The 12,838-nt window shown below is 33.6% G+C and overlaps 1 protein-coding gene across 1 annotated transcript; it reads left to right on the top strand.

Moving 5' to 3' along the window:
- The first annotated feature begins 1,734 nt into the window (after positions 1-1,734).
- On the top strand, positions 1,735-10,656 carry LOC126812289 (mitochondrial pyruvate carrier 2). The gene is made up of 5 exons (XM_050538590.2): positions 1,735-1,926; positions 5,588-5,628; positions 8,118-8,202; positions 8,304-8,415; positions 9,534-10,656. Exons 1-5 carry the CDS (start codon positions 1,839-1,841, stop codon positions 9,574-9,576), a joined length of 369 nt encoding a protein of 122 aa, XP_050394547.1. The 5' UTR covers positions 1,735-1,838; the 3' UTR covers positions 9,577-10,656.
- Positions 10,657-12,838: the final 2,182 nt, after the last annotated feature.

Here is a 12,838-nt window from a genome sequence, read left to right on the forward strand (position 1 = left end):
TCCAGTAGTTCAATTAAGGGGTTTCGTCTACCGATATGGTAAGATAACATATACACGGATAGTGTAAGTTGAAATACATGTTTATAACCCAAAGATCTTGGTTCCTTTCGATATTCGCGCGTACCGGATTGTATCTTCCTGAATTATGGCCCTTGAATGTACAAGAAATCGCGTTTTTAGCTTGTGGACCTCATGGCTCCTGATTGTTCGAAAAATTGCATTTTTAGCATGCGGATTCTCTAGAGGTCACAATTTTTTTTTCCGATTTTAAAAACCGTTTAAACATATCACCATTCCACCATAATGAAGGTTGAAATCGAATTTTGGGAAAATCGAAATGAAACTGACCGACAAAATGGCCGCACTTTGTACGCAAATTGTGTAAAAGTATGCTACGAAGGTTGTGGACCCTCTAGAGGTCACAATTTTTATCCGATTTTGATGAAACTTAAAACATATCTTTATATCCCAAAGATCTCAGTCCCTTTTGATAATTGGGCATTTCAGAACATAACTTTCTGGATTATTGCCCCTGATTGTACAAAAAATCATGTTTGTTTTTAGCTTGTTCTCTATCCATCTCTTGCAAAATGTGGGCGTATCCTGCCTGGCAGCCGCTGGTTTGATGAAGACGTAGTTTTTCGTCATATTATGCTTTATTCCTTGCTGTTGCCGTTCGTCCTACACCACTGAGACGTAAAGCTGGAAAATGCCATTCCAACTCCGAGATCGAATCCGTACCTCCGAGTTAGTGAGCCAACGGCTTGCTCACTTACGGCATTCCACAGTATCTATAGCCTATCTTAAAATATATCAAAATTTCACATACTTACACTCCCTAACCTTTTTTGAGCAATATTTAGGAGTGTTAGCGACCAGCACAAGATAGGTCCCCGTTTTTGTTAGTTTTCAGAACATTCTAGATTTGAAAGTCTTAGAAAAGTCATACACAGAGATCCATCTACTTCATACATCGAGAATAAATCTCTGTCCTGAATAGCAGCCATATCCAAAATTAGTATATCGTTTTGTAATGTGGTTCTACTCCTTTTCAAACACAAAGACTAAATAAACCTATTTAATTCCATTAAATGGAAGCAGAAAAAATGCATCTCAAGATTCTCGATGTATACTTAGTGTTTTCGACTAAAATCGTCGATTTAAGACTTAAAATGTCGGTCAACTAGCTTAGTTTATGTTCTCAAGCGGAGCTAACTGTAGACGGGTAGCCTAAAATTAGTATGAGAAATGTCAGAGATTTATAATGTATAATAAAGGGTGTCTATGGGACGGAATATGTATGAAATCCTCCCCTTTCTGCCTGGACGACAGCAACCACAATACTCATTAAAAGCTAGAGAAAGCGTGTTTTTGGGAGGTACTAAAATAGAACTCATAAGCTTTGCCTCATCTTAATCAAAGAAACTGTATAAATTTGCATTTGCCAAAATGTGATGCTGATGCAACAGGGTTCAGAAGATAAACATGAATGCATGACAAAATCCACAAAGAAATTGACTCCGGGCTGTCGTTTATGCTATCAATTTGTTTAGTGCAAGGCTGGAAGTTGTAAGAAATTGATTTTAATGACTAATCGACTAATTTGCCAATTGGATTTAGTTTTGTTTCTTGGTTGATGTCGTTTGTGGCTCTCTTTTACCCAATCCAGTGATTGTATGACCATGGTGGTTTTATACCTGGGGTATCTAATGGAGTTATTCCCCTTCACACCATCTTAACGACAGGAGTTGGAAAAGTTGAGGTGACTTTGGTCGTAACAGAGCACAATACCACTAGATCTTGGTCAATGACATTATTGATGACTGCAAAACCAGAAGATGTCATCAGTTGTTTATAAGTCCATCATAAAGGTTGCTGACAAATTTGTGCCTGCTAAATTAGTACCACTGTGGAACCACCCTGCAGGTATTTTTACCGTATTCTCTCAAGCTCCACAAAATACAAATTACAATCCCTATCCCTGTCTGAGTCTTGGTAAATTTTAAACGGATTTCTTCGATTATGAACAAACTACTTAACTTTGGTTATTATAAACTTACCTGTGTGTTTGTAATGAACTCCCATTCGATAAAATCCATTGCACAACTAATTATCACAACGATGAAAACAAGTTCTCTCTTGAAAAATTTGAAAATTTACTTGTAATTTCGACAGAGTCGATGTCAACAATGTCTAAGTGACGTATTGGTCGAATCCAATATACCTGTTGCGGGGGTTGGTTAACATTGAAAGATAGTTTGACAGCGCGATCATTTTGATCGTATATGGGTTTGGGGGTTGAATGGTCTAAGGTGTGCACTTTAGATCATATGGTCTGTCATTGATTCTAGTGGTATGGTTTCAATTCCCAGCTTGTACGTGACAAGGAATAGAATCGTCTCTCCAACCTCGTGGGTTTTCTCTGGGTCCACCTGTTTCCTCCCACAGTTAAATTATTGAGTGGAATTATTGAAATGATCTAATTTGTGTCAAGTTGAGAGGGTGTTTAAACCTATTTCTCTCTCAATCAATGGGAAAATATTGGTACCCTACTAATACTAGTCAACCATAAATTAAGGTTGCAGATCATGGTTATCGATAGAAATAACAAAGAAGATTTGAGCCTTGAAGATACACAGGGGATGCATCTTTTGCATGGAAAGTTAGACAACTAATGGTTTCAATCCTAAATCACAGATTTATCTTTTCATTCACATTTATTAACACATTACAAAACATTTTTTGACATTTACTTTAGTGCTACAGTAATATAGACAGGTTTGCTCTCGGTGGGCATAGTAGGGGACGGGCAAGCCCCGGTCTGTTGTTGATTTTATGCCTGCATGTATTTTGTTGTTCCAGTCACTCATTTAAGATAGAACTTAGAAGGGGAAATGTTTTCTTATATTCCAGTCAAAAACATCTAAGAAATAATCTGAAATTTTGTTGAATTGACATCAAAACTATTAAAATGCAATGACTGATAATTAATGGCATTCAGCTTAGCATGACTTCTGGCTCTAAATCACAATATGTCGGACCTTCCCACTGATAGGATGACCCGTGCACTCTACAGAAAGTTGGTCTCGACACGGCTAAATGTGCACGCTTCACTTGCGTGTCTCGAACTGATTTCTGACTACCCCGCACTCTCTTTGAGTCGATAACTAGCCACGTCATGTGCAATTCTCTACAAATATATCAACTATTACAGCCGTAAAAAATCTATTGTTGACGATTTTGAATAGCAGTAAAATTTAGCTTCTTGGTTATTACAGCAGCTTTAGAAATTACGTTTGTTTTATTTTTTAAATTGCTTTATCATTAAACTGTACCGTTAAGAGCGGCATCTTTTGGTTTAGTACAAATACTATCTCTGAATCACTTTCTTTAGCAGGAACATGATACTAGCAGTAGTTTCATTTTACTTTTACAAGTTTCTTAAAACAATTGTTGAGTTGTCTAAAGTGCTTATTTCTAAATTCAATTTCTTGTTCTAGCTTTCTGTTATGTTTCGTAAAAAAGTAGTCTTGATTATCCCGACCTGTCAATCAGACGTAGAATGGTCGATAGACTGGTTAAGTGAGACTAATTTAAAAACAAGGGCACGTAACCTATCTTTTACTCAAAAGATTAATGGTCATACCTTATTAAGTACAACATGATCATTTATTTAGTGACTATAATTGTGTGAAACTGATTTTAGGCTTGGCATATATATAAATATTGTGGCGTAATTGTCGAGATATTGGGAGATATTTATTTATGGTGGGTCACCCTACCACTTATCACTGAAACTCTTCAGGATATTTTAGTCAAGAGCCCTTTAAGAACAGAGGTTTGGTGCCTTTCTATTGATTTAACATTTAACATGCATGTGTTATCAGAATTAGCTTTTATTTTCTTTTAGTTTTTTCCCAAAACAATTCTACACATTACGATAAGAATCCTAATATTTTATTTAATTGTGTTTTTACTTAAAATGCACTCATCTCTGTAAAATTCAAATATCATGTGTAGTAAACATTGCACACATAGTAAACATTGCACATGTTAATTACATGAACATATCAGTTTAGTTTTCGTTATTCGTTGTTAATACTTATCGCTTACATGTGTATATTAGTGTTGTGCTGTGTGTTTATTTAACATGGTTAACAGTATTGGAGAGATTTTATCAGGTAAAAAACTTATTTAAAACATCCCTTCTTCATCCATTAAGTATGTCTTCCCACTTCCGAAAATGATCAGCTTAAAGATACATTATGGGAGATTCGATAACAAGTTGGCAGTTCTCACTTTGCTGAAAATTTCATTCAAATTGATCCACTATGAACCGAGAACTAAGTGGTTGAAATTTCCACCTAGCCTTGATCATCAGTACTAAAGTCAGTACGATAAACAGGGGGATCACGTGGCTAAGTGGGTAAGACGCTAGCTCGCTAGCCTGGAGGTCGGGTGTTCGATCCCTGCATTGGCCGAGAAAGTTCATCCAGATTTTCCGGCGTGGTTCTCCCTTGTCAGTGATGCAGGACGGAGGGGCTGACAAGGAAAGCTGTCTAGTCGTTCGGATGGGACGAAAAACCGAGGTCCCGTGTACACATTGGCGTGCACGTAAAAGATCCCTTGGCAGTTGGAATTCGATATAAGAGTAGGCCGTAGTGCCGCTGTCCGGGCAAAATTTCCCTCATAGCACACTGTATGGCGTATGCCCGTCTTCATTAGCCCAGGTTAGGAGCAGAACAGTAGGACGTTAAACTCCATTTCATTTCATTTCATTTCATTTCACGATAAACAGCATAGTCTTGATTATCCATTTAATCGTTAAAATCGTGAAGGAAAGTTATGAAGTAAATCGGCTCACAATCCACTAAAGATCGCAGGCTAGCAATGCCATCTAGAGTTGATTATGGTCTGGATAGGTTAATTAATGTCTAATTAATAATTTAGATAACATTTCAGGCCTAAAGAAAGACCTGCAATAGACAGATTTAGCTCTTGCATAATGTATGTTTAAGTTTTCAATGGGTGAATTTTATCTGGAATCCCAATTATCAAGACTGACATGGAGTGTTCGATGTGATTTTAAAATGGTTTTCAACCTGATCAATATAAAAAAAAAATCTTTCTACTGATGCTAACATATTAGTTTAGTAAATTAATTACACCACTGTGGTCTCAGTACTAATTATTTCACCATATCATATACGGGTATATTTTTTATTTGATTCTAATTGTCTTGTTTGTATTTAACCTTACTTAATTTATATTTATTTTAAACCTATTAAAAGGTTTTTGTTTGGTGATAGCAAATAGAAAACATGAAAAGTTCTCTCATGGTTAAAATTTTATTTTTAAAAATATCTGGAAAATAGATCATTGATTAGAATTTTGAGTTAACATTATTCAGTTTGAATATTCAAAACTATTGTTAGGGATAAACTATGAGAGAATATCTTTTATGGTTAATAGTTATTGCATGTAGTAATGTTAATTAACTGTTCCTAATACCAACATTGTACATATATGTTAGAAATCAAATCAAATATGTAGACATTTAATGATATTTTTTGGTGTAATGTTTCAGGTCCTAAGACAATATTTTTCTGGGCACCAACATTTAAATGGGTAAGTTAAAATTGAACAATAATTAGGCAATTTGATGGGTTCTGTGAGCTTACATGTAAATAGTAGAGTGGGATGCAGTTTGGAATGGTATTGGAATCCTAGGTGTAGGCTGGTAAGAACCTCAGGAATTTTTCAAGTGTTATAGCATCTGCACCAATCTGCTGGAATCAGCTGGATGTAGTAGTTTGGATGGTCAAAAAAAAAAGCAACCAAGGTCCACCCGTGTGAGCATTTGCTTGACAGTCTAAGTTAAAATTACACATTTGTTTGACAGTTAAATTCGATGAAGAGTGGGTGTACATTCCACAGTCCAGACAAAATTCTTTTTCCTAGCATTCCACATGTGAATCATAGAAAAAGTATGATGACTGTCTGTTAATCTCAGAATGATCAGTTTAGTATTTCCTAGAAGATCATGAATAAATCAAATTCGAAAATGTAATGAAATAACCAATTTACCATGAGCTGTTCGTATTTGATTGTTAGATTTGCATTACTGGACTCGTTTTCGGGTATTTCTTCATTGTTCATTTTCAACAAGTACATACCACTCTCAACTGAATGTATATAAAATTGTTATCCAGACACTTATAGGCAATAGCATGGAATATGGGGGACTAAAACCAACATCATATAGATGCTGAAAGTTATTTTATCTCTTGGAAAGAGTATCAGAGATCAGTTAGTTGCACAGGACTTGGAAAAAGGTTTCTAAAGCCTCGGTTATTTGCGATCCAATGCGATTGTCTTCTCCATAAATCTTGCAATTAAATCTTAGAGGGCTTATGTCAACTATGATCGTATGCAATTGAACCCACAGCCACATGACGACCATGTGATCTGAAGAAAGCAGGGGAATATTACACACTTTTTGGGACACAATAACCCTCCTTCTAATTGAGCTAGAATGTTCAAACTTTGTGTAGGTGTTTATTAGGTGAATACCTTAATGGAGTTCGAAGATGAGCATATACGTCACCATTAGGAGATATTGTCAGAAAATATGGTCTCAGCTTTCATTTGTATGCCGATGATACTCAATTATATATTTCATTTACACCTAATTGTCCATCTTCTTTCAATTTATCAAAATTGCAACTTAGAAAATGGATGTCAAAGAACTTTCTAAAATTGAATGATGATAAAACCGAATATTTGTTATTAGGCTCAAGGCATCAATTAAGTAAATCTGCACAAGATAACCCCCCTGTTGTAATTGGTAATTGTGATATATTTTCATCTTATTCTGCTCGTAATATTGGCGCTATCTTTGATAGTTTTATGCTTATGGGAGCTCAAGTAAATAATATTTGTAAATTGTGCTATTTTAATATTAGAAATATAGGTAAAATACGTAAATGTGTAACTGTAGAGGCCACTAAGTCACTTGTTAATTCTCTGGTCACTTCTCGATTAGATAACTTTAATTCACTTTTAGTTGGTTTACCTTTAAAGCTTATAGATAAATTACAAAAAGTACAGAATACTGCGGCTAGACTTGTTACTTTAACTAAGAAATGTGACCACATAACTCCTGTTTTATATAATTTACACTGGTTACCTGTTAAATATCGAATTGATTTTAAGATTTTATTACTTACTTTTAAATGTTTAAATAATTTAGCTCCTGTTTACCTCTCAGATCTTTTAGAACTTTATACACCTGGCCGAACATTACGTACATCAGATAAACTACTTTTAAAGCCCAAAACTGTTCAACTAGTCTCCTATGGTCAGCGCTCTTTTAGTTATCAAGCACCTGTTTTATGGAATAATCTACCATTTAGTTTAAGATGTTGTACATCTCTGTATTCTTTTAAAAAAAAACTTAAAACACATTTATTTAATCAGGCTTTTAACTGACTCTGTATACAATCGTTAACATGCCCATAATCTTGTTGTTTATGTGTGATTTACATTGTCACTTTGTAAAGTGCCCCTGAACATGTTATATGAAAGGGTGCACTATAAATATGCTGTAATAATAATAATAATAATAATTAAATGAGAATGATGCAACTTGGTGTATAGTTTCATTACATCAATACCTTGACTAATGTGATAATGAGCATTTTCTGCTCAGGGTAAGCAGAACGATAAGCAATTTGATTGGTTGAAACTTTGGAACACAATAACTTGCCTTCTAATTGAGGTAGAATGTTCAAACTTGGTGTAGGCATTCTTTAGGTGAATGCCTTGATGGAGTTTGAAGATGAGCATTTTCTGCTAGGGGTAAGCGGAGATAAGCAACTTAGTGTATAGTTTCCCTACCAAACCAGATACTTCAAAACCTTTACTGGATTTGATTGTGAACATTTTATGCTTAGACTAAGTATAGATAATCAGTTTGCTTGCTCTATACTTTTGAAAAAAATAAATGTGCAATTAAGCAATATGTGTCATCTATTTATTTTGGTATTTTGGCGGGGGACATCAGCCTCACTGTTGGCTTGTTATATATTTTCCCTTCTTTCTTTTTTTCAATGCAGGCATTAGTGATTGCTGGAATTGGCGACTTGCAGAGACCTCCTGAAAAACTTAGTGCTTATCAATCTACAGCTTTAGCTGCTACAGGTAATTACATTAACTTATACACTATATCTAGTTTGTAAATTTTTATAAATATATTTATTTACTTACAAAATTCAATACATCTTTTTCATTTGTTTCTACAGGAATTATCTGGTCACGATATTCAATGGTCATCATTCCTAAAAATTATAATTTGTTAATGGTTAATATATTTGTTGGTGCTACTGGAATATATCAATTAATTAAAATTTACAAGTAAGTTTACCACTTATGTTTAGTAAAAGATATTTTAAACTTCTTCTCTGACATTCTGTCTGATTAAATATACACTCACATTTATTCTCATCTTCATACAATAGCCAATTACCATATTTACAAGTTGCTATGAGAAATGTGCCCTTGGGTGCTATAGAGCTGTTTGTCTAAAATTATTGTAGTAATAGCTAGCATTTTAAAAAAGTATATCCTTCAATATCATGTTCATTCGTAAGAATTATCTAACTCTGCTGGGGTTGTGATACATGTAGTTTTTTGAGAAACTCAGGCCCTGGTTTTTTGTACACTGCAACACCATTGCCATTTTTGGGATGATGAAAGGCTTAACAAACAGTAAATTATTGGTCAGATATTATTTAGGACAACATTTAAAATTACCTTCATGTCTGGTGAATGGTCGCATCCAAGACCAGATTCCAGTGTGTAGATATTTTTATCACATTTTGTCTTTGTACCAAAGACTGGACAGAAGAAAGACAAATAAATCTTGAACAGAGATTTTCATAATGTTGACATTTGAGTTGAGAAGCAGATTCAGTGTAGTGGCTTTGATCAAGACATTTAGCCTGACTAAGATCATCAGATTCGGTGTAGTGGCCTTGATCAAGACATTAAGCCTGACTAAGATCATAACGGTAACATAACATTAACAAGACCTTTGGAAACACAAGGGCTTTGATGTCTAAACTGAAAATTGTTCTTGACTTTAAAAATGTATTCTGCACTGGTTAAAATTAACATAAGTACAATATTTATATAAAAGTCAAATCATTATAAGTAACTATATGATTTTATTACAAATTGTATGTGATAATATTCATTATTGTATAAGCGTATAGACTTATTAATAATAGATGAATATCTTCTCTGTTAATATCAGCCTTGGTCATTTCAGGGGCTTATAATTAGCAACCAAGTTCTTCAAGTCCCACAAAATGAACCAGCATGATTTTGAAATTATGACGAAAAGAGGAATTACAGAATCTCAACCAATCATAATCTCAATTTCTTGTTAAAAAAAAATATCTGTTAATGTAATAATAACACTTTAAGGGGTTACGTATCAAATTAATCAGATCCCTATTTTATTTTTTCAGCTACAGAACTGGACTAAAGAAACAGCAAACACAATCTGAATAATGAGAAAATCGAAGCTGTTGTGTGTTGTAGTGAATGTTCAAATATACTTGTATATTACAGTGGTTTGTCAATAACAAAAAGATATGACTTACAACCATTTTTGCTCATGTGTGAGATTAATATATTATTACTTTATCATTTTAATGGTAATATGAATATCTTTTGTTGTATTGTTACGGTAATGTAATTATTCTTAATATTAAGTTATTATAGAAATTTACATAATAAATTTGGGTATGCATTTTAAGAATTTAGCACTTAAAGGAATAGAATGTTTTCAATCACATTGTTTATTTTGATTTAGTCAGCTTGTAAATAATTTCTAAATCATTTTGCTGGTTTCTGAGAAAAAAGTAATTTTATGGACCATTGGGATGTTAAGGCCTTGTACTTGTAATGGTATCAGAAAGTAATTAAGATAGATTGATATTATATTTTTAAATGAAGGACAATTGGCTGGTATTATTGAATTACAATCAAACATTTAACAGTGTTTCGATACGGTATTACAATTTGAATGGATATGCCCAAGTTGTATTATGTACATGTATTATAATCAAGATTTGTGATGATTGTTATAGTGGAATATTTTTACTCTTAAGTTTAAAGCTGATAAAATAAAAAAAAAATTGTTGTTTTGGGTGCATGTATCTATTTACAAAGTGTATTTATACGATATTATATCAGTGGTATTATTATATTTTGGATTTCAACAAAATTACATCGCGCTTCAACAGCATTTTAGTTTGAAGAAAATAAGACCCTTTCATGCAGTGCCAAAAAAAGATTTCATAGAAAGGTATTGTTTATGTAATGAATAGGGCAAGAAAATAGATTAATTTACTGTGGTTAAGAGATATTTATTTCTCCTCAAATTTCTAAGCCAAAAGTAAAATCATACTGTTATAAAATTTATTATACTATAAATTTAATTTTTAGCTTATATGCAACAGGTGTTTTATTAATAATGACAGATATTGTATATAAAATATCAACTTTTGGAATCTCCTAGTTTCTGTTTTAATCATAATCTTGACCCGTGCAACATTGTATATTATAAATAAAATATGTAAAGAAATAGTAGCATTTAGTTTTTTGCCCATAAAATGTTTTTATTTTAAAAAAAAAAAAATACCCTACAGATCAATTGTTGTTTTAACTGTAAAACTGGCCTGGAAGAACCTATGAATTTGTCAAAGTACAGATTTGACCATATAATGTTTTTTTTACCAAGTTAGTGCCCCTTACATTGCAAACATTTACAGATCAGAATTTTTGTTTCTTGGAACTAGTTCAGTTAGTAGTGTGGAGGATCAGAGACATCAGTTTTTATATTCCCACTTGGAAATATGGTAGTATATTGCCATAACACATGTCAGTCGTCATCCACAATTCTCATGCGTTCTTTTTCAAATTTCAATGCATTGTTAACATCAGTGAGATGAAAAAAGCCTCTTGAATTCTAGTAACTTTGAATAATAACTTCCAGGGTTATTTTCCATTCATATGATCTCCTTGAAATTTATATCCACTGTTCAAATTGGGCACATAGGTACCGCCCATGCTATTGAAATTGGGAAACAACTTTACAGACCAGTGTTTCAAGATGAAGTGCTTGTAATATATACAGCATATATTGTAATGTTGTATTGTCTCCCTTCACCTAGTTCAGGAATAGTGTGGGGATGACAAAGGACTGCTTCCAACTTGATCTGCCTATGAGTGAAACTAACAATTTTTATTGTCGTTGCCTGTGTCTCGACATCGGTCCATTCACTAGGTGATAATATAGGTTTATATCCCAAAGATATTGGCATGTATCAGAACGTAACTTCATGGATTATGGCCCCTTACTGTACGATAAATCTTGTTTTTACCTTGTGGACCCTCTAAAGGTCACAATTTTTATTTGATTTTGATGAAAGTATGTTTATAACCAAAAGATCTCAGTTCCTTTCGATAATGGCGCATGTTGACCATAAAATCCTAGATTATTGCCTATGATTGTACGCAAAGCCCTTTTAGTCTGTTCCCTATCCATCTCTTGCAGTGGCAGATTTGGTGGCCGAATGGTTGTCATTGAGTCAAGTGGTGTGGTTTCTATTCCCCGCTTGCATGTGACAAGGAGTAGGGTCATCTGTCCAACCTTGTGGGTTTTCTCCATGTTAGTCCCAAAATGACCTAGTTAGTGTTGAGTGGACATTATACCTCATTTTGCTCTCTCTCGTACAAAATGTGGGCGTATCTTGCATGGCAACAGGTTGTTCGATTGGTAATCCTATCCATGTTCTAAATCCACTATACAACCAACATACGTGGTAAATCTAAACCAGGCCTTATACAATTGTTAAATTAGATTATACTTTAATTTTGTTTATGTTTTTTGACTTTGTAATCATAGTAATCTCACACTTTCTATCTCTGAATAATTAATACCACTAAGCAAATCAGAATACACTTGAGCGTTAAAACTTCCCAGAATGTTATAATACAACACTAAACAAAGCCCAGTACACTAATACAGATAATTTAGTAACCCAGTTAGTTCAAATGATTTGAATACGGCTTTAAAGAAAATATGTCCCATGTTAATTAATGGCATATATGAAATCTAAAATAGAACATAATTAATTGACATCTAATTTTGATTAGAATGCAAATAACTGATGACTAGTTTATAACATGAATTTAGATATCATTCTATAATCTATGTATCATCTTATATTGCAGGTCCTAAAACTGTTTTTTTCTGGGCTCCGTGTGTTAAATGGGTAAGATATTTATCAACATATTACTAATAATCACCCATGTTTTCGTTTTAAGAATAGGGAATTCTCAGTGAAACTGGAATCAAATCTAAATTTTAAATTCAATCCAACTTAACGATAAAAGATGACTTTACCTATTCCAATTCGATATAAATGTATTTCAGATTCTGGTCATTGCTGGTATAGGGGATCTTAAACGGCCCCCTGAAAAAATGAGTGTTTTTCAAGCCTCAGCTTTAGCGGTTACAGGTGAACTCAGTTTGTATGAAATGAATTTTCATACCCTATACATGCCATTTTTAATGCAGCTCTAATTCACCACTACTTCTTCATGAATTGGGTTAGAGTTATGTAATCAAAGAATAGTCTGCCAGTACTGAGAAGCATTTATGCCCTAAAACAAGTTTTTTGCTAATATGCTTACTTCCATACTATAAATAGAGAATCTCCTACAAGTCTTTTTTGATATCAAAAAAGATGAGTTGGAGATTTTA

Source organism: Patella vulgata, chromosome 2 (genome assembly GCF_932274485.2).
Source record: "Patella vulgata chromosome 2, xgPatVulg1.2, whole genome shotgun sequence".
NCBI lineage: Eukaryota > Metazoa > Mollusca > Gastropoda > Patellidae > Patella > Patella vulgata.